General features: G+C 47.1%; 1 protein-coding gene across 3 annotated transcripts in view; it reads right to left on the minus strand.

Annotated features, from left to right (window-relative positions):
* Positions 1-267: 267 nt before the first annotated feature.
* Positions 268-18,645, minus strand: part of LOC124132188 (protein arginine N-methyltransferase 2-like) — a 46,605-nt gene continuing 28,227 nt past the window's right edge. For all 3 annotated transcript variants that reach the window (XM_046495960.2, XM_046495959.2, XM_046495961.2), the window contains 3 exons: positions 18,141-18,407; positions 7,695-7,857; positions 268-3,011 (listed from right to left, as the gene is read on the minus strand). In XM_046495960.2, coding sequence (XP_046351916.1) covers positions 2,973-3,011; positions 7,695-7,857; positions 18,141-18,407 — 469 coding nt within the window. In that variant the 3' untranslated portion in view covers positions 268-2,972. The remainder of the gene's footprint in view (positions 3,012-7,694; positions 7,858-18,140; positions 18,408-18,645) is intronic.

Genomic DNA, 18,645 nt, shown 5'->3' on the forward strand with positions numbered 1-18,645 from the left:
GACAACTGAACATCTGATCATATACGTACCACATGCTTTTTTCAAAATAACTAAATTAGAAAAAATCGAAAACCCATTCACAATACAAGAAGCAGTAAGATAAGACAGTGTGTGTCAGTAGAAATGTTGAAACTACCACCAACAGAACTCTCCTCATCTTATTCTGCTTAGGTGCACAAAGAATGCCCCCCAAAACAATGTGTACTGCATAGTGCTCACCCAAACCAGAAACAAAACACTGGTCTCAGCTAATAATGATCCAACACATGATGCTAAAATAGTTTATTGCACATGAGCCAGTCATTGTTGAGTGAAATGAAGGTACATAACTCAAGTAATATATATGCATGAACAATATAATGAAACACCCACTTGTTTTCTTGCTAATAGCCTTTGCATAAGTGTCTCGGTATCACTGGAGTAGGGTTCATGGCCCACAGAAAGAATTATCATCTAAACCAAGCAATATATTAATTATTAGAATTGCAGCCCACCCACCTCAGTACCAAAGACTCCGCCTCATTATATTGTCCCCAAGTACCTACAGAAGAAACAAACACTGTGTTCCCTGCTTATTTCACTTGAAGAAATACACCACACATACATAGTCCAGTCAGATATATGGATGGTTAGTGTACACAGAAACTTTGTTCAAAAATAGAAGTAAAAATAGAATGACAACCACCTCATAGATTTTTGAGTGAGTGAGTGAGTTGTGTTTATTTCTGCTTTTAACAGTATTCCAGTCATACCATGGCATGTCAACTTAAGGGGGGAGGAAAGCCCCAAGACTTGATGCAGGTGATGTGATGTGATGCAGGTCTTTGACGTTTGCCACTTCAGCGAAACCCTCGTTTGGTGCTGACAAACCTAGAAACATAATCGGGATTCGAACCAACAACCATAGGTTTCTGGTGTGCCCAAGGGACGCAACTCTGCACAGCGAATTGCGGCGCCTTAAGACGATTGGCCCACCCTTGCCCCCCTCATAGTTTTCTAAACAAATGGATGAAAACATAATCAATTTATTGTGGCCTCATCCAATTACATCGTTCATGGACCTCAATACACATGTGAGATCAAACATATCTGGCTTCAACATTCAGGGTGACAAATACAAACACAACCTGGCTCTGCAACTCCCGTTTCATGAGTGATGCAATAAGGCATCTATCACCCATCCATCTTGATTTGTGCATTACATACATTTCTTATTCCATAATTGCTAGTGCAGATATCAAAGGATAAATAACACAATAAAGTGTCAAAGAAAATTAACAAGGCAATACTGGTAAGAAAAACTGTCAATGATGTTAATAAGCTGAGGCAATGCCATTTAGATGCATGCATTTTAGTTCATGTCTTGTAGCTTGTCATGTGTTATCCAGCTAGCCACTGTTATGGCAAAAACACTGAATAATAGTCAATACTGTCAATCAATATCAAAATAGTATTTTAACATAGATAAAGTACAAAGAATAGACAAGATAGAATAGGGACTTGTCAGTTCCTTGTTGATAAAGGTTTGTTAAAAATACCAATATTACTGCAGTAAGTGAGTGAGTGAGTTTTGTCTTTAGCCACTTTTAGCAATATTCCAGCAATATCAAGGCGGAGGACACAAGAAATGGGCTTCACACATTGTACCCTTAACACATTCTGAACATGAACAAAAAGAACATACCTTTCAAAACTATTTGACAAGAAACAGCATTATCACTATCCCCCACCATAGGGCACATTAGAATTTTGTCTGTTCTTATAATAGTGAATATAAATTATAAACAAAAGTCCTATAAAGCTTCAAATAGAGATAGCCCTGTAGGCTGCTTTTTGTCATAAAAAAAATTGATTAAATGTGAAATTAATACACACAAAAAATCCCCTCCTCTGGAAAAATAACTTACATACTTAGAGAAGCTAACTTCAGCAGTTTCTGAGAAAACTTGTCCCCATTGCACACACTATGCAGCAAGAAAATGAACATGGATCAAAGGTCATAACTCTGTAAACAAATAATTACGGGAAAATGTTTTAACTCATTTGAGATTGTGGCCAGTAACCATGGTAACATCAGTGCGTAAATTTTCATTTCTCTAACTTGAATAGATTCTGTGAAAACTTGTCCCCATTGCACAGTATGGACTTAATTGGAAAGTACGAAGCAAGGGCCATAACTAATTAATGAGGGGACAATTTCTTTAACTCAGTCTTAAAAGGTATCTCTTAGATAAACTTGCAACGTTTCATTCATGTAACGTCAGTAGTTTCTGAGAAAACTTGTCCCAACTGCAGACACTATGCACTGAGTTGAAAAGTATGGAGCAAGGGCAATAACTCTGTAAAACAATACTTGACGGGACTTCGTGGTGGGGGATAATAATATCATTGCATTTGACAAAATAAACATGCCAAGATGAGCACTTTGAGAGCCCCGATATTTACACTGACCCTCATTCCCTGTGTCATGCATGTGGAACAGTGTAACATTGTGTTGTGCACCTGCAGCAGTGTTATCATTGTGTCATGCATGTGGAACAGTGTTATCATTGTGTCATGCATGTGGAACAGTGTAACATTGTGTCATGCATGTGGAACAGTGTTACATTGTGTCATGCATGTGGAACAGTGTAAACATCAGGTCAACATGTAGAACAGTTAACATCATGTCAACATGTAAAACAGTTAACATCATGTCAACATGTAGAACAGTTAACATCAGGTCCTGCAAGAAAAACACTTCTACATTGAAGATGCTGTAATGTTCTGCCATCCTCTAAAATACTTGTGGTCAGAAACAACGATAAACACAGACTATCAGTAATGCCAACTGCGATCTGGCAGCCATAACACTTCTGTCTCTCCAGCCAGAGTAGTATACCAGGACACCATGTGCAGTTCAAATTAAACCTTCAGCTAAATTGATGAAATGTTGAGCAATGTCAGGAGGGTTATCCTAGTGACCGTCTTACTCATCTCCACACCAGGAACTCTTTATCATAGGATTCAGTCTGAAATGGAAAATAAGTAAGTTACTCAATGAATGAAATGTAAATTGTTAAACAGATGACATGTGTTAGTGTGTGTTTTTTGTTGAACTCTGCACTCAGCAATATTCCAGCTATATGACAGTGGCCCACAATAATCAACTTTTGTCCAGAAAATCCAGTGATTGATATTGTGAGCAATGATCCACACTATCAGGGTATGAAGACACGCTATCAAACAAGTCACTGAGTCTAAAAACCCGATCTATTTGGTCACCTCTTATGACCAGTATTCTAAACCGGAAACCCTGCCAGGCCAGTCTTCATACTAAGCACTCGCCCTTAGGCAGTGGCAGGTAGATTTCGTGTCGGGCCCATAGTTAAACAGTCGTATGGGTCTTTATGGCCTGCAGTAAATATACAGGTGTATTTATTTGTCACAATAAGCTGCAGTTTTGTAAATGAGGACCTTAAGAGCTAAGTCAGGGCCTGCAGCTTCTGAAGTCTTTGGGTCCTGATGTTTTTTATTCTAAACGCTGGCCAGGACAGTTGACAGATGGTCATGACATACACACGCTGACATACACACGCTGACATACACACGCTGACATACACATGCTGACATACACATGCTGACATACACACGCTGACATACACACGCTGACATACACATGCTGACATACACACGCTGACATACACACGCTGACATACACACGCTGACATACACATGCTGACATACACACGCTGACATACACACGCTGACATACACACGCTGACATACACATGCTGACATACACATGCTGACATACACATGCTGACATACACATACATGTGCAGGCTATCAAGCACTGGGTGGCATGGCACAGCCTCCATTAGTTACATTCACAAACCATGCATTCAGTTCAGCATTTATTGATGTTGTCAGGTGTCATGGCACAGCCTCCATTAGTTACATTCACAAACCATGCATTCAGTTCAGCATTTATTGATGTTGTCAGGTGTCATGGCACAGCCTCCATTAGTTACATTCACAAACCATGCATTCAGTTCAGCATTTATTGATGTTGTCAGGTGTCATGGCACAGCCTCCATTAGTTACATTCACAAACCATGCATTCAGTTCAGCATTTATTGATGTTGTCAGGTGTCATGGCACAGCCTCCATTAGTTACATTCACAAACCATGCATTCAGTTCAGCATTTATTGATGTTGTCAGGTGTCATGGCACAGCCTCCATTAGTTACATTCACAAACCATGCATTCAGTTCAGCATTTATTGATGTTGTCAGGTGTCATATGAACAACAGTCATATTTCATGTTTTATTTAGGAGATAAACCTACTGTGTTTTGAAACTTGTTGTAGTCCCACTGTTGAGTCGATACCTCTTATTTTAATTTGGAACCAAGTGCTTTAGCGCGAGGTTTCAAATGTATAAATAAGAGGAGGGACTGCATCAAATTTCAAAACACAGTAGGTTTATTTCCATTCTACCATGACGGCAACAACGCTTTCAAAACGGCGCTCTCTTGCAACGTGTAACAACACAGGTACAAAGGTCAGCTATCATAGAACATTCCAAAAAGTGATCAGAGGTAGTTAATATTTTACAAATATTACTAAAGTTCCAGATTAAAAACACCATAGTCTTGAGTAGTTCAAAATAAAAGGCCTCAAAGTTTAAATTTTTACCAAGTAGTCATATGGCTACAAGTATTTTTTTCCAGGTAGCCAGTGGTAAAATCATGAAGTCAAGCCAATATTATAGATAGTCAAAAGCATTTGAAATTATCTTTATCAAATAACTATCATAATATGTACAAGTTACAGCACTATACTTGAAATTGTATATTAATGGAAACTCTACTTGAATTTTGTAACTTGTGACTTGAACAATGATGCAATTTATGTTACTAGATAATACAGGTATATCCTCGCTTAGCCAATGAGCATTGCCAACTGAAATAAAGTACTAAGTACATTAATTTTTATTTATTTTGGTTCACTGTCGACTTTAGAAGGAATTATTTGTGAGTACAATTATTAGCAGACGTGTTTTCCAATATCAGCTGTTATTTATTTCTTATGTCTACAGATGTGTAGCAATAGAATTTAGTTGCCACAAGATATTTTTTCTAGGTAGTCATTTGGCTCCCTCTGAATATTAGACAGTAGAAAAACTGCAATTTGGGTCGCATTGGCTACCATTTTAGTCACAACTTTGAGGCCTGTCAATAAGTGTTCAAAACACATAGTTTTTCAAAAAGAAGTTGAGAAATAACCCTCCAAACTTAGTCTAAAGACAGATGTTTTATTTCTACCAACCTGCTGTGCACTGTTTGGACCGACCCCAAGTCAATTCTTGGAAATCAGCGAGAGAGGTCATTTCTTGGAAATCGAACATGCCATTTCCATTGTAGGGGTGATAGGTTGTAGAAATAGTTATTCAAAATGCTAAACGAATATATTTCTACAACAAAATTTATGAATTAACATTCTACTATTTATTTTGCATGTGTAGTTTGTCAGCAATTACACCCAGTAATGAGTATATAATAAAAAATGAAAATAAATGCCACTCCACCCACATCTTTGATGTGGCAGAACTTGACCTACATCACAGGTACTCACACTTCAAAGCTGTTTACATTTTCCGTGCCTCAGCAGACACGTTACAAAGCAAGATGACAACACCGATCTATGATGTGGTTCAACATTAACCTGTAGATTCACTGCGAATGACCCTGCTGGTACAATGTGATTACCAATGGAACTGGAGTATGGCTGAACAGCCATTTTGTAAGCTGCAGACAAGATGCTTTCATGGCTGCAGACAAGCCAGCTATTGTGACATGAGGAATCTGCATGATTTTATCTGTCAATTTGAAGTTTTCACGGATTCATGCAAGCGTATGAAAGAAAATTATTGTGACTATCGTGGCCCAGAAACAGTGGTTCGTGTATGATTTTCATAATTGTGCATGTTCTGAAATGAATCTCATCAGATAAGTTGCTATGATCAAGTGTGCTTTGACTTCAGTGATGTCGGGATATTGTTTTCGCCTTTCGAGTGTTTTCTGATGGACTTTTAAATCCTCTCCTGCCAAATCCTTACGGTGGTGGTAGACGGAGATGTCAATGAATATCACAAAAAGGTTTGTTAACAACATGTTGTCATGAATAAAGTTTCTTCAAACATGTTTTTTAATGTTTTATCATACTGTCATTGTCAGTTGTTTCAATTAGGAAATAGCCTGTTGCGATTCTGGTCACCATAGAATGTCCCTAACAGTTTCATAAAAATTTCATATGTAGGGAAAAGATATGCCTTCGTTAAATTTTGCAATGTCATCAACGTAGCAGTCAGGGTTGCGGCCTAGAATGCCAAAATCATCCGATATCAAACTGACGTATATCCTCTATTAGACGCTAGGCCGTCTATTAATTTCCCAAAAGGGCCTTTGACTCAGCATGTTTTAGAGACCTGGCTTGTATTAGAGACCCAGTGTGTATTAGAGGAAATATTGATACGTTTTACAGTTCATGTGGGGGTGATCAATTGGCAGACATTTTTTATGAATCGATATGTAGGCTATCGATGTATTCATACGCACGTTTTTTGTGTGAAAAGGCTTAATATATTTGAAAGAGGTTTCTGTAGCAAAAAGGAAACCTGTTTTTAACCAATAAGAATCAAGCATTCATCAATGTCATGGTAGCATCACAAATATCCCTGTTCATAAATGGATTTACTTTCAGTCTTGATCTTCAAAACCTGCTGGTGATACACATTTCCCGTGAAGTTCATCATGGCCAAGTGGTGCATTGACTAACAACTCATTCAGTTGCCACATGGTCAAAGACAGATGAGCCATGGTTTACATAAATAGAGATGTCACACTGTATTTACGTCAGAATGATACACACACTTATGTAATAATTTGTACATTATCAAAATGTCAAAATACCAAATATTTGCTAAGCCCACATTTAACTGCTTTCAAAGACAATCCCAAAGTTGTATTGTTGCTATACCAGTATATGCAGCTTGAAATATGACCAAGAACAACAGCAAATACACAAAGAATCCAGGGATTACTTGGGTGCATGATTCCATGATATTACTGCCAAACAGGTGTTCACATTGCTTTTTATGTATCATTATAAATATATACAAAGTAAGTCAGTTATTCAATGCATTGCATACTTTTAACAAATAGGATATAACATATTTTCTAAAAGGTTTCATCTAATACTTTCAGTCAGCTTTAAGTTTTTTCAAGACTTTCTCAACCACGTGTGTATCATTGAAAAGACAAATATTATTAGTATTAATTATGGTGTGATTGTGATGTCAATAAATTTGTGAGTGAGAAAACGTAGTACATATACATGGTTTCACTTTCACATGTATATATATGTCAAGCTGTAAACCAAACACATGTTGCTTGATAAAACTTTCAGCCATATGGTGACAGTGGTTATCTTCAAATCTATATGTCACCAAATTATAAAGGAAACACAATCCAAGTGATGTTGTAGAGACTGCTCACCCTGATCCCACACATTCTGGCATTCTCCCACACATATTATTTCCAGGTCAAACTTTGAAAGACAAATGTCTTTGAAAGAAATTAGTGGTGCAAGTGTGTCCCAGCCATGAAAAAAAATGATTCAACCACCTTCAACTTTGTACCCCTACTTTACCTGATTTGTTTCATTGGTGATGTGATCAAACTTTAGCCAGAATCTGAGATGCCGCCGCCACTCTGGGTGTCGTGTAAGCGTTGCCACTCCCTCCAGTCGGTCCTTTGATTTCACGTCTAGTGGAATGTCCAACATAAACAAGTTCTGCTTCCAATGTGTCAGGCTGAAAAAACAAGAAGTCAGAAGTTTCTTGAAGTTAATATTCTTTTTATCTCTTTAGCATCCAGGGCACCGCATGTTCCACTACGATATGTGTTGTTGTAATGTAGCATAACCTCTGGGTACAGGAGAAATATTTCTATTTTCATTTGAAGGGTAAATTCAAAGGGAAATACCTTCTCCTGGCAGTGTGTAGCTGTGACGTAAGTGAGTAGCCTGCCCCAGGTGTTTAGCTGTGAGGTAAGTGAGAAGCCTGCCTCAGGTGTGTAGCTGTAAGGTAAGTGAGAAGCCAGCCTCAGGTGTATCGCTGTCCCCAGGTGTGTAGCTGTGACATAAGTGAGAAGCCTGCCTCAGGTGTGTAGCTGTGAGGTAAGTGAGAAGCCTGCCTCAGGTGTATCGCTGTCCCCAGGTGTGTAGCTGTGACGTAAGTGAGAAGCCTGCCCCAGGTGTGTAGCTGTGAGGTAAGTGAGAAGCCAGCCTCAGGTGTGTAGCTGTGAGGTAAGTGAGAAGCCAGCCCCAGGTGTATCGCTGTCACCAGGTGTGTAGCTGTGAGGTAAGTGAGAAGCCTGCCCCAGGTGTATTGCTGTCCCCAGGTGTTTAGCTGTGAGGTAAGTGAGAAGCCTGTCCCAGGTGTATCGCTGTCCCCAGGTGTGTAGCTGTGAGGTAAGTGAAAAGCCTGCCCCAGGTGTATCGCTGTCCCCAGGTGTGTAGCTGTGAGGTAAGTGAGAAGCCAGCCTCAGGTGTATCGCTGTCCCGAGGTGTGTAGCTGTGAGGTAAGTGAGAAGCCTGCCTCAGGTGTATCGCTGTCCCCAGGTGTGTAGCTGTGATATAAGTGAGAAGCCTGCCCCAGGTGTATCGCTGTCCCCAGGTGTGTAGCTGTGACATATCTGAGAAGCCAGCCTCAGGTGTGTAGCTGTGAGGTAAGTGAGAAGCCTGCCCCAGGTGTATCGCTGTCCCCAGGTGTGTAGCTGTGAGGTAAGTGACTAGCCTGCCTCAGGTGTATCGCTGTCCCCAGGTGTGTAGCTGTGACGTAAGTTAGTAGCCTGCCCCAGGTGTGTAGCTGTGAGGTAAGAGAGAAGCCAGCCTCAGGTGTGTAGCTGTGAGGTAAGTGAGAAGCCTGCCCCAGGTGTATCGCTGTCCCCAGATGTGTAGCTGTGAAGTAAGTGAGAAGCCGGCCCCAGGTGTATCGCTGTCCCCAGGTGTGTAGCTGTGAGGTAAGTGACTAGCCTGCCTCAGGTGTATCGCTGTCCCCAGGTGTGTAGCTGTGACGTAAGTGAGAAGCCTGCCTCAGGTGTGTAGCTGTGAGGTAAGTGAGAAGCCTGCCCCAGGTGTATCGCTGTCACCAGGTGTGTAGCTGTGATATAAGTGAGAAGCCTGCCCCAGGTGTATCGCTGTCCCTAGGTGTGTAGCTGTGACGTAAGTGAGTAGCCTGCCCCAGGTGTTTAGCTGTGACGTAAGTTAGTAGCATGCCCCAGGTGCGTTGCTGTGAGGTAAGTGAGAAGCCAGCCTCAGGTGTGTAGCTGTGAGGTAAGTGCGAAGCCTGCCCCTGGTGTGTAGCTGTGAGGTAAGTGAGAAGCCTGCCCCAGGTGTGTAGCTGTGAGGTAAGTGCGAAGCCTGCCCCTGGTGTGTAGCTGTGAGGTAAGTGAGAAGCCTTCCACAGGTGTATCGCTGTCCCCAGGTGTGTAGCTGTGACGTAAGTGAGAAGCATGCCTCAGGTGTATCGCTGTCCCCAGTTGTGTAGCTGTGAGGTAAGTGAGAAGCCTGCACCAGGTGTGTAGCTGTGACGTAAGCGAGAAGCTTGCCTCAGGTGTGTAGCTGTGACGTAAGCGAGAAGCTTGCCTCAGGTGTATTGCTGTCCTGAGGTGTGTAGCTGTGAGGTAAGTGAGAAGCCTGTGCCAGGTGTGTAGCTGTGACGTAAGCCAGAAGCCTCCCTCAGGGGTATCGCTGTCCCGAGGTGTGTAGCTGTGAGGTAAGTGAGAAGCCTGCCCCAGGTGTATCGCTGTCCCCAGGTGTGTAGCTGTGAGGTAAGTGGGAAGCCTGCCTCAGGTGTGTAGCTGTGAGGTAAGTGAGAAGCCTGCCCCAGGTGTATCGCTGTCCCCAGGTGTGTAGCTGTAACGTAAGTGAGAAGCCTCCCTCAGGTGAATCGCTGTCCCGAGGTGTGTAGCTGTGAGGTAAGTGAGAAGCCTGCCTAAGGTGTATCGCTGTCCCCAGGTGTGTAGCTGTGAGGTAAGTGAGAAGCCTGCCCCAGGTGTATCGCTGTCCCCAGGTGTTTAGCTGTGACATAAGTGAGAAGCCTGACCCAGGTGTATCGCTGTCACCAGGTGTGTAGCTGTGAGGTAAGTGAGAAGCCTGCCCTAGGTGTATCGCTGTCACCAGGTGTGTAGCTGTGACGTAAGTGAGTCGCTTGCCCCAGGGGTGTAGCTGTGAGGTAAGTGAGAAGCCAGCCTCATGTGTGTAGCTGTGAGGTAAGTGCGAAGCCTGCCCCTGGTGTGTAGCTGTGAGGTAAGTGAGAAGCCTGCGCCAGGTGTGTAGCTGTGAGGTCAGTGATAAGCCTGCCCCAGGTGTATCGCTGTCCCCAGGTGTGTAGCTGTGAGGTAAGTGAGAAGCATGCCTCACGTGTATCACTGTCCCAAGTGTGTAGCTGTGAGGTTAGTGAGAAGCCTGCACCAGGTGTGTAGCTGTGACGTAGGCGAGAAGCTTGCCTCAGGTGTATTGCTGTCCTGAGGTGTGTAGCTGTGAGGTAAGTGAGAAGCCTGCGCCAGGTGTGTAGCTGTGACGTAAGCGAGAAGCTTGCCTCAGGTGTGTAGCTGTGACGTAAGCAAGAAGCTTGCCTCAGGTGTATTGCTGTCCTGAGGTGTGTAGCTGTGAGGTAAGTGAGAAGCCTGCGCCAGGTGTGTAGCTGTGACGTAAGCCAGAAGCCTCCCTCAGGGGTATCGCTGTCCCGAGGTGTGTAGCTGTGAGGTAAGTGAGAAGCCTGCCTCAGGTGTATCGCTGTCCCCAGGTGTGTAGCTGTGAGGTAAGTGGGAAGCCTGCCTCAGGTGTGTAGCTGTGAGGTAAGTGAGAAGCCTGCCCCAGGTGTATCGCTGTCCCCAGGTGTGTAGCTGTAACGTAAGTGAGAAGCCTCCCTCAGGTGAATCGCTGTCCCGAGGTGTGTAGCTGTGAGGTAAGTGAGAAGCCTGCCTAAGGTGTATCGCTGTCCCCAGGTGTGTAGCTGTGAGGTAAGTGAGAAGCCTGCCCCAGGTGTATCGCTGTCCCCAGGTGTTTAGCTGTGACATAAGTGAGAAGCCTGACCCAGGTGTATCGCTGTCCCCAGGTGTGTAGCTGTGAGGTAAGTGAGAAGCCTGCCTCAGGTGTATCTCTGTCCCAAGGTGTGTACCTGTGAGGTAAGTGGGAAGCCTGCCTCAGGTGTGTAGCTGTGAGGTAAGTGAGAAGCCTGCCCCAGGTGTATCGCTGTCACCAGGTGTATCGCTGTCACCAGGTGTGTAGCTGTGACGTAAGTTAGTAGCCTGCCCCAGGGGTGTAGCTGTGAGGTAAGTGAGAAGCCAGCCTCATGTGTGTAGCTGTGAGGTAAGTGAGAAGCCTGCGCCAGGTGTGTAGCTGTGAGGTCAGTGATAAGCCTGCCCCAGGTGTATCGCTGCCCCCAGGTGTGTAGCTGTGAGGTAAGTGAGAAGCATGCCTCACGTGTATCACTGTCCCAAGTGTGTAGCTGTGAGGTAAGTGAGAAGCCTGCACCAGGTGTGTAGCTGTGACGTAAGCGAGAAGCTTGCCTCAGGTGTATTGCTGTCCTGAGGTGTGTAGCTGTGAGGTAAGTGAGAAGCCTGCGCCAGGTGTGTAGCTGTGACGTAAGCGAGAAGCCTCCCTCAGGTGTATCGCTGTCCCCAGGTGTGTAGCTGTGAGGTAAGTGAGAAGCCTGCCTCAGGTGTATCTCTGTCCCAAGGTGTGTAGCTGTGAGGTAAGTGGGAAGCCTGCCTCAGGTGTGTAGCTGTGAGGTAAGTGAGAAGCCTGCCCCAGGTGTATCGCTGTCCCCAGGTGTGTAGCTGTGAGGTAAGTGGGAAGCCTCCCTCAGGTGTATCGCTGTCCCGAGGTGTGTAGCTGTGAGGTAAGTGAGAAGCCTGCCTCAGGTGTATCGCTGTCCCCAGGTGTGTAGCTGTGAGGTAAGTGGGAAGCCTGCCTCAGGTGTGTAGCTGTGAGGTAAGTGAGAAGCCTGCCCCAGGTGTATCGCTGTCCCGAGGTGTGTAGCTGTGACATAAGTGAGAAGCCTGCCTCAGGTGTGTAGCTGTGAGGTAAGTGAGAAGCCTGCCCCAGGTGTATCGCTGTCCCCAGGTGTGTAGCTGAGACATAAGTGAGAAGCCTGCCTCAGGTGTGTAGCTGTGACATAAGTGAGAAGCCTGTCCCAGGTGTATCGCTGTCACCAGGTGTGTAGCTGTGACGTAAGTGAGAAGCCTGCCCCAGGTGTATCACTGTCACCAGGTGTGTAGCTGTGACGTAAGTGAGAAGCCTGCCCCAGGTGTATCACTGTCCCCAGGTGTGTAGCTGTGAGGTAAGTGAGAAGCCAGCCTCCGGTGTATCGCTGTCCCGAGGTGTGTAGCTGTGAGGTAAGTGAGAAGCCTGCCCCAGGTGTATCGCTGTCCCCAGGTGTGTAGCTGTGATATAAGTGAGAAGCCTGTCCCAGGTGTATCGCTGTCACCAGGTGTGTAGCTGTGACATAAGTGAGAAGCCAGCCTCATGTGTGTAGCTGTGAGGTAAGTGAGAAGCCTGCCCCAGGTGTATCGCTGTCCCCAGGTGTGTAGCTGTGACGTAAGTGAGAAGCCTGCCTCAGGTGTGTAGCTGTGAGGTAAGTGAGAAGCCTGCCCCAGGTGTATCGCTGTCACCAGGTGTGTAGCTGTGATATAAGTGAGAAGCCTACCCCAGGTGTATCGCTGTCCCTAGGTGTTTACCTGTGACGTAAGTGAGTAGCCTGCCCCAGGTGTTTAGCTGTGACGTAAGTTAGTAGCCTGCCCCAGGTGTGTAGCTGTGAGGTAAGTGACAAGCCAGCCCCAGGTGTGTAGCTGTGAGGTAAGTGCGAAGCCTGCCCCTGGTGTGTAGCTGTGAGGTAAGTGAGAAGCCTGCCTCAGGTGTGTAGCTGTGAGGTAAGTGAGAAGCCTGTCCCAGGTGTATCGCTGTCACCAGATGTGTAGCTGTGAGGTAAGTGAGAAGCCTGCCCCAGGTGTATCGCTGTCACCAGGTGTGTAGCTGTGACGTAAGTGAGAAGCCTGCCTCAGGTGTGTAGCTGTGAGGTACGTGAGAAGCCTGCCCCAGGTGTATCGCTGTCCCCAGGTGTGTAGCTGTGAGGTAAGTGAGAAGCCAGCCTCAGGTGTATCACTGTCACCAGGTGTGTAGCTGTGACGTAAGTGAGAAGCCTGCCCCAGGTGCATCGCTGTCCCCAGATGTGTAGCTGTGAGGTAAGTGAGAAGCCAGCCCCAGGTGTATCGCTGTCCTCAGGTGTGTAGCTGTGAGGTAAGTGAGAAGCCAGCCTCAGGTGTATCGCTGTCACCAGGTGTGTAGCTGTGACGTAAGTGAGAAGCCCGCCCCAGGTGAATCGCTGTCCCCAGGTGTGTAGCTGTGAGGTAAGTGAGAAGGCTGCCCCAGGTGTGTAGCTGTGAGGTAAGTGAGAAGCCTGCCCCAGGTGTATCGCTGTCACCAGGTGTGTAGCTATGAGGTAAGTGAGAAGCCTGCCTCAGGTGTATCGCTGTCCCCAGATGTGTAGCTGTGAGGTAAGTGAGAAGCAAGCCTCAGGTGTGTAGCTGTGAGGTAAGGGAGAAGCCTGCCCCAGGTGTATCGCTGTCCCCAGATGTGTAGCTGTGAGGTAAGTGAGAAGCAAGCCTCAGGTGTGTAGCTGTGAGGTAAGTGAGAAGCCTGCCCCAGGTGTATCGCTGTCACCAGGTGTGTAGCTATGAGGTAAGTGAGAAGCCTGCCTCAGGTGTATCGCAGTCCCCAGATGTGTAGCTGTGAGGTAAGTGAGAAGCAAGCCTCAGATGTGTAGCTGTGAGGTAAGTGAGAAGCAAGCCTCAGGTGTGTAGCTGTGACGTAAGGGAGAAGCCTGCCCCAGGTGTGTCGCTGTCACCAGGTGTGTAGCTGTGAGGTAAGTGAGAAGCCTGCCCCAGGTGTATCGCTGTCACCAGGTGTATCGCTGTCACCAGGTGTGTAGCTGTGAGTTAAGTGAGAAGCCTGCCCCAGGTGTATCGCTGTCCCCAGGTGTGTAGCTGTGACGTAAGTGAGTAGCCTGCCCCAAGTGTGTAGCTGTGACGTAAGTGAGTAGCCTGTCCAGGGTGTGTAGCTGTCCCCAGGTGTGTAGCTGTGACGTAAGTGAGTAGCCTGCCCCAGGTGTGTAGCTGTGACGTAAGTGAGTAGCCTGTCCAGGGTGTGTAGCTGTAAAGTAAGTGAGAAGCCCTGCCCCAGGTGTGTAGCTGTGACGTAAGTGAGAAACCTGTCCCAGGTGTATCGCTGTCCCCAGGTGTGTAGCTGTGACGTAAGTGAGAAGCCTGCCCCAGGTGTGTAGCTGTGATGTAAGCGAGTAGCCTGTCCCGGGTGTATCGCTGTCCCCAGGTGTGTAGCTGTGACGTAAGTGAGAAGCCTGCCCCAGGTGTGTAGCTGTGACGTAAGTGAGTAGCCTGTCCCAGGTGTATCGCTGTCACCAGGTGTGTAGCTGTGACGTAAGTGAGTAGCTTGCCCCAGGTGTGTAGCTGCGACGTAAATGAGTAGCCTGCCTCAGGTGAATCGCTGTGACCAGGTGAGTAGCTGAGACGTAAGTGAGAAGCCTGCGCCAGGTGAGTAGCTGTGACGTGAGTGAGTAGCCTGCCCCAGGTGTGTAGCTGTGACGTAAGTGAGAAGCCTGCCCCAGGTGTGTAGCTGTCACCAGGTGAGTAGCTGTGACGTAAGTGAGAAGCCTGCGCCAGGTGAGTAGCTGTGACGTGAGTGAGTAGCCTGCCCCAGGTGTGTAGCTGTGACGTAAGTGAGAAGCCTGCCCCAGGTGTGTAGCTGTCACCAGGTGAGTAGCTGTGAGGTAAGTGAGAATCCTGCGCCAGGTGAGTAGCTGTGACGTAAGTGAGTAGCCTGCCCCAGGTGTGTAGCTGTGATGTAAGCGAGTAGCCTGTCCCGGGTGTATCGCCGTCCCCAGGTGTGTAGCTGTGACGTAAGTGAGAAGCCTGCCCAAGGTGTGTAGCTGTGACGTAAGCGAGTAGCCTGCCCCAGGTGTATCGCTGTCCCCAGGTGTGAAGCTGTGAGGTAAGTGAGTAGCCTGTCCCAGGTGTATCGCTGTCCCCAGGTGTGTAGCTTTGACGTAAGTGAGAAGCCTGCCCCAGGTGTGTAGCTTTGACGTAAGTGAGAAGCCTGCCCCAGGTGTGTAGCTGTGATGTAAATGAGTAGCCTGCCCCAGGTGTGTAGCTGTCACCAGGTGAGTAGCTGTGACGTAAGTGAGAAGCCTGCGCCAGGTGAGTAGCTGTGACATGAGTGAGTAGCCTGCCCCAGGTGTGTAGCTGTGACGTAAGTGAGAAGCCTGCCCCAGGTGTGTAGCTGTCACCAGGTGAGTAGCTGTGACGTAAGTGAGAAGCCTGCGCCAGGTGAGTAGCTGTGACGTGAGTGAGTAGCCTGCCCCAGGTGTGTAGCTGTGACGTAAGTGAGAAGCCTGCCCCAGGTGTGTAGCTGTCACCAGGTGAGTAGCTGTGACGTAAGTGAGAAGCCTGCCCCAGGTGTGTAGCTGTCACCAGGTGAGTAGCTGTGAGGTAAGTGAGAATCCTGCGCCAGGTGAGTAGCTGTGACGTAAGTGAGTAGCCTGCCCCAGGTGTGTAGCTGTGACGTAAGTGAGTAGCCTGCCCCAGGTGTGTAGCTGTGATGTAAGTGAGTAGCCTGCCCCAGGTGTGTAGCTGTGACGTAAGTGAGAAGCCTGCCCCAGGTGTGTAGCTGTCACCAGGTGAGTAGCTGTGACGTAAGTGAGAAGCCTGCCCCAGGTGTGTAGCTGTCACCAGGTGAGTAGCTGTGAGGTAAGTGAGAATCCTGCGCCAGGTGAGTAGCTGTGACGTAAGTGAGTAGCCTGCCCCAGGTGTGTAGCTGTGACGTAAGTGAGTAGCCTGCCCCAGGTGTGTAGCTGTGATGTAAGTGAGTAGCCTGCCCCAGGTGTGTAGCTGTCACCAGGTGAGTAGCTGTGACGTAAGTGAGAAGCCTGCGCCAGGTGAGTAGCTGTGACGTGAGTGAGTAGCCTGCCCCAGGTGTGTAGCTGTGACGTAAGTGAGAAGCCTGCCCCAGGTGTGTAGCTGTCACCAGGTGAGTAGCTGTGACGTAAGTGAGAAGCCTGCCCCAGGTGTGTAGCTGTCACCAGGTGAGTAGCTGTGAGGTAAGTGAGAATCCTGCGCCAGGTGAGTAGCTGTGACGTAAGTGAGTAGCCTGCCCCAGGTGTGTAGCTGTGACGTAAGTGAGTAGCCTGCCCCAGGTGTGTAGCTGTGATGTAAGTGAGTAGCCTGCCCCAGGTGAGTAGCTGTGATGTAAGTGAGTAGCCTGCCCCAGGTGTGTAGCTGTGACGTAAGTGAGAAGCCTGCCCCAGGTGTGTAGCTGTCACCAGGTGAGTAGCTGTGACGTAAGTGAGAAGCCTGCCCCAGGTGTGTAGCTGTCACCAGGTGAGTAGCTGTGAGGTAAGTGAGAATCCTGCGCCAGGTGAGTAGCTGTGACGTAAGTGAGTAGCCTGCCCCAGGTGTGTAGCTGTGACGTAAGTGAGTAGCCTGCCCCAGGTGTGTAGCTGTGATGTAAGTGAGTAGCCTGCCCCAGGTGTGTAGCTGTCACCAGGTGAGTAGCTGTGACGTAAGTGAGTAGCCTGCCCCAGGTGTGTAGCTGTGATGTAAGTGAGTAGCCTGCCCCAGGTGTGTAGCTGTGATGTAAGTGAGTAGCCTGCCCCAGGTGTGTAGCTGTCACCAGGTGAGTAGCTGTGACGTAAGTGAGTAGCCTGCCCCAGGTGTGTAGCTGTGATGTAAGCGAGTAGCCTGTCCAGGGTGTATCGCCGTCCCCAGGTGTGTAGCTGTGACGTAAGTGAGAAGCCTGCCCAAGGTGTGTAGCTGTGACGTAAGCGAGTAGCCTGCCCCAGGTGTATCGCTGTCCCCAGGTGTGAAGCTGTGAGGTAAGTGAGTAGCCTGTCCCAGGTGTATCGCTGTCCCCAGGTGTGTAGCTTTGACGTAAGTGAGAAGCCTGCCCCAGGTGTGTAGCTGTGACGTAAGTGAGTAGCCTGCCCCAGGTGTGTAGCTGTCACCAGGTGAGTAGCTGTGACGTAAGTGAGAAGCCTGCCCCAGGTGTGTAGCTGTGACGTAAGTGAGTAGCCTGCCCCAGGTGTGTAGCTGTCACCAGGTGAGTAGCTGTGACGTAAGTGAGAAGCCTGCCCCAGGTGTGTAGCTGTGACGTAAGTGAGTAGCCTGCCCCAGGTGTGTAGCTGTCACCAGGTGAGTAGCTGTGACGTAAGTGAGAAGCCTGCCTCAGGTGTGTAGCTGCGACCCGGGAATGATTGTGCGATTGTTGGGTGTTGACCTTGGAATGACTGTGGTTGTTGGGTGTTGACCTGGGAATGATTGTGCGATTGTTGGGTGTTGACCTTGGAATGACTGTGGTTGTTGGGTGTTGACCTGGGAATGATTGTGCGATTGTTGGGTGTTGACCTTGGAATGACTGTGGTTGTTGGGTGTTGACCTGGGAATGATTGTGCGATTGTTGGGTGTTGACCTTGGAATGACTGTGGTTGTTGGGTGTTGACCTGGGAATGATTGTGCGATTGTTGGGTGTTGACCTTGGAATGACTGTGGTTGTTGGGTGTTGACCTGGGAATGATTGTGCGATTGTTGGGTGTTGACCTTGGAATGATTGTGTGGTTGTTGGTAGTTGACATGGGAATGCTGGTTTAACTTGATTCTATTGCACAAAACAGATGTCATATTACATATTTCAAACAGCTATCTTTAGGGGACTGTTGACATTTCCAAATCCACCCTTTTCTGTTATATGAAAAACCAGTGAACACACCTGCAGAAACCAAACAATGAATGCGACAAACCAAACAATAACATTTCTGCATATTCTAATTTAAATCTCATATCTTTTCATACTTCTGGGCATGCTGAGACACTCAAATTTTCTATTTATTCTGCCGATTCCACAAGGCATAGTTACCCAAAGTTATCAAGGTGTAAGTCTTGGAACCTGGAGTCTAAAGGACACCAACAGCTACAGTGCTACAGAGTCGGCTACAACACTAAACAATCAGCTACAATGTCTTACTCATGATCCGGTCCGGTGTTCAGGATGGTCATTTTCACCCCTGACCCAAGCCCCTTGAAGTCTGTCTGGAACCAGGTACAGAAGCCATGGAGCTGGCCATCTTTGGTTATGTGGAATTCAAACTGCTGTGCGATCTTCTCCAGGTCCTCAATGATGACTGTGTGAAGGTCAAGGGAGAAGAGCTCGGTCTCCATGGCAAGACACTGCTCCCTCTGCAGGACATAGTTGTGGTACGGTTTCTCAAAGAACTCACTACTGGCAGGACCTCTGAAAACACAAGCAATAGCTGCATGATCCATGATCCAAATGACAGAAACATAAGTATGATCATCATGTGAAGTGAAAACATTTGCTTAAACTGTCCAGCCTTCTTGGTCTCCATGTGTGGATCTCCTGTTTAAAAACAATTACAGATGTATAAACATTTGATACATGCTGTCTTATCTCAACTCATTGTGACAGATATTTTACATTGGTGTCAGAATGACTAGCACTATTTACAGAG

This window comes from Haliotis rufescens, unplaced genomic scaffold, assembly GCF_023055435.1.
Source record: "Haliotis rufescens isolate VD_foot unplaced genomic scaffold, xgHalRufe1.0.p SCAF_4, whole genome shotgun sequence".
NCBI lineage: Eukaryota > Metazoa > Mollusca > Gastropoda > Lepetellida > Haliotidae > Haliotis > Haliotis rufescens.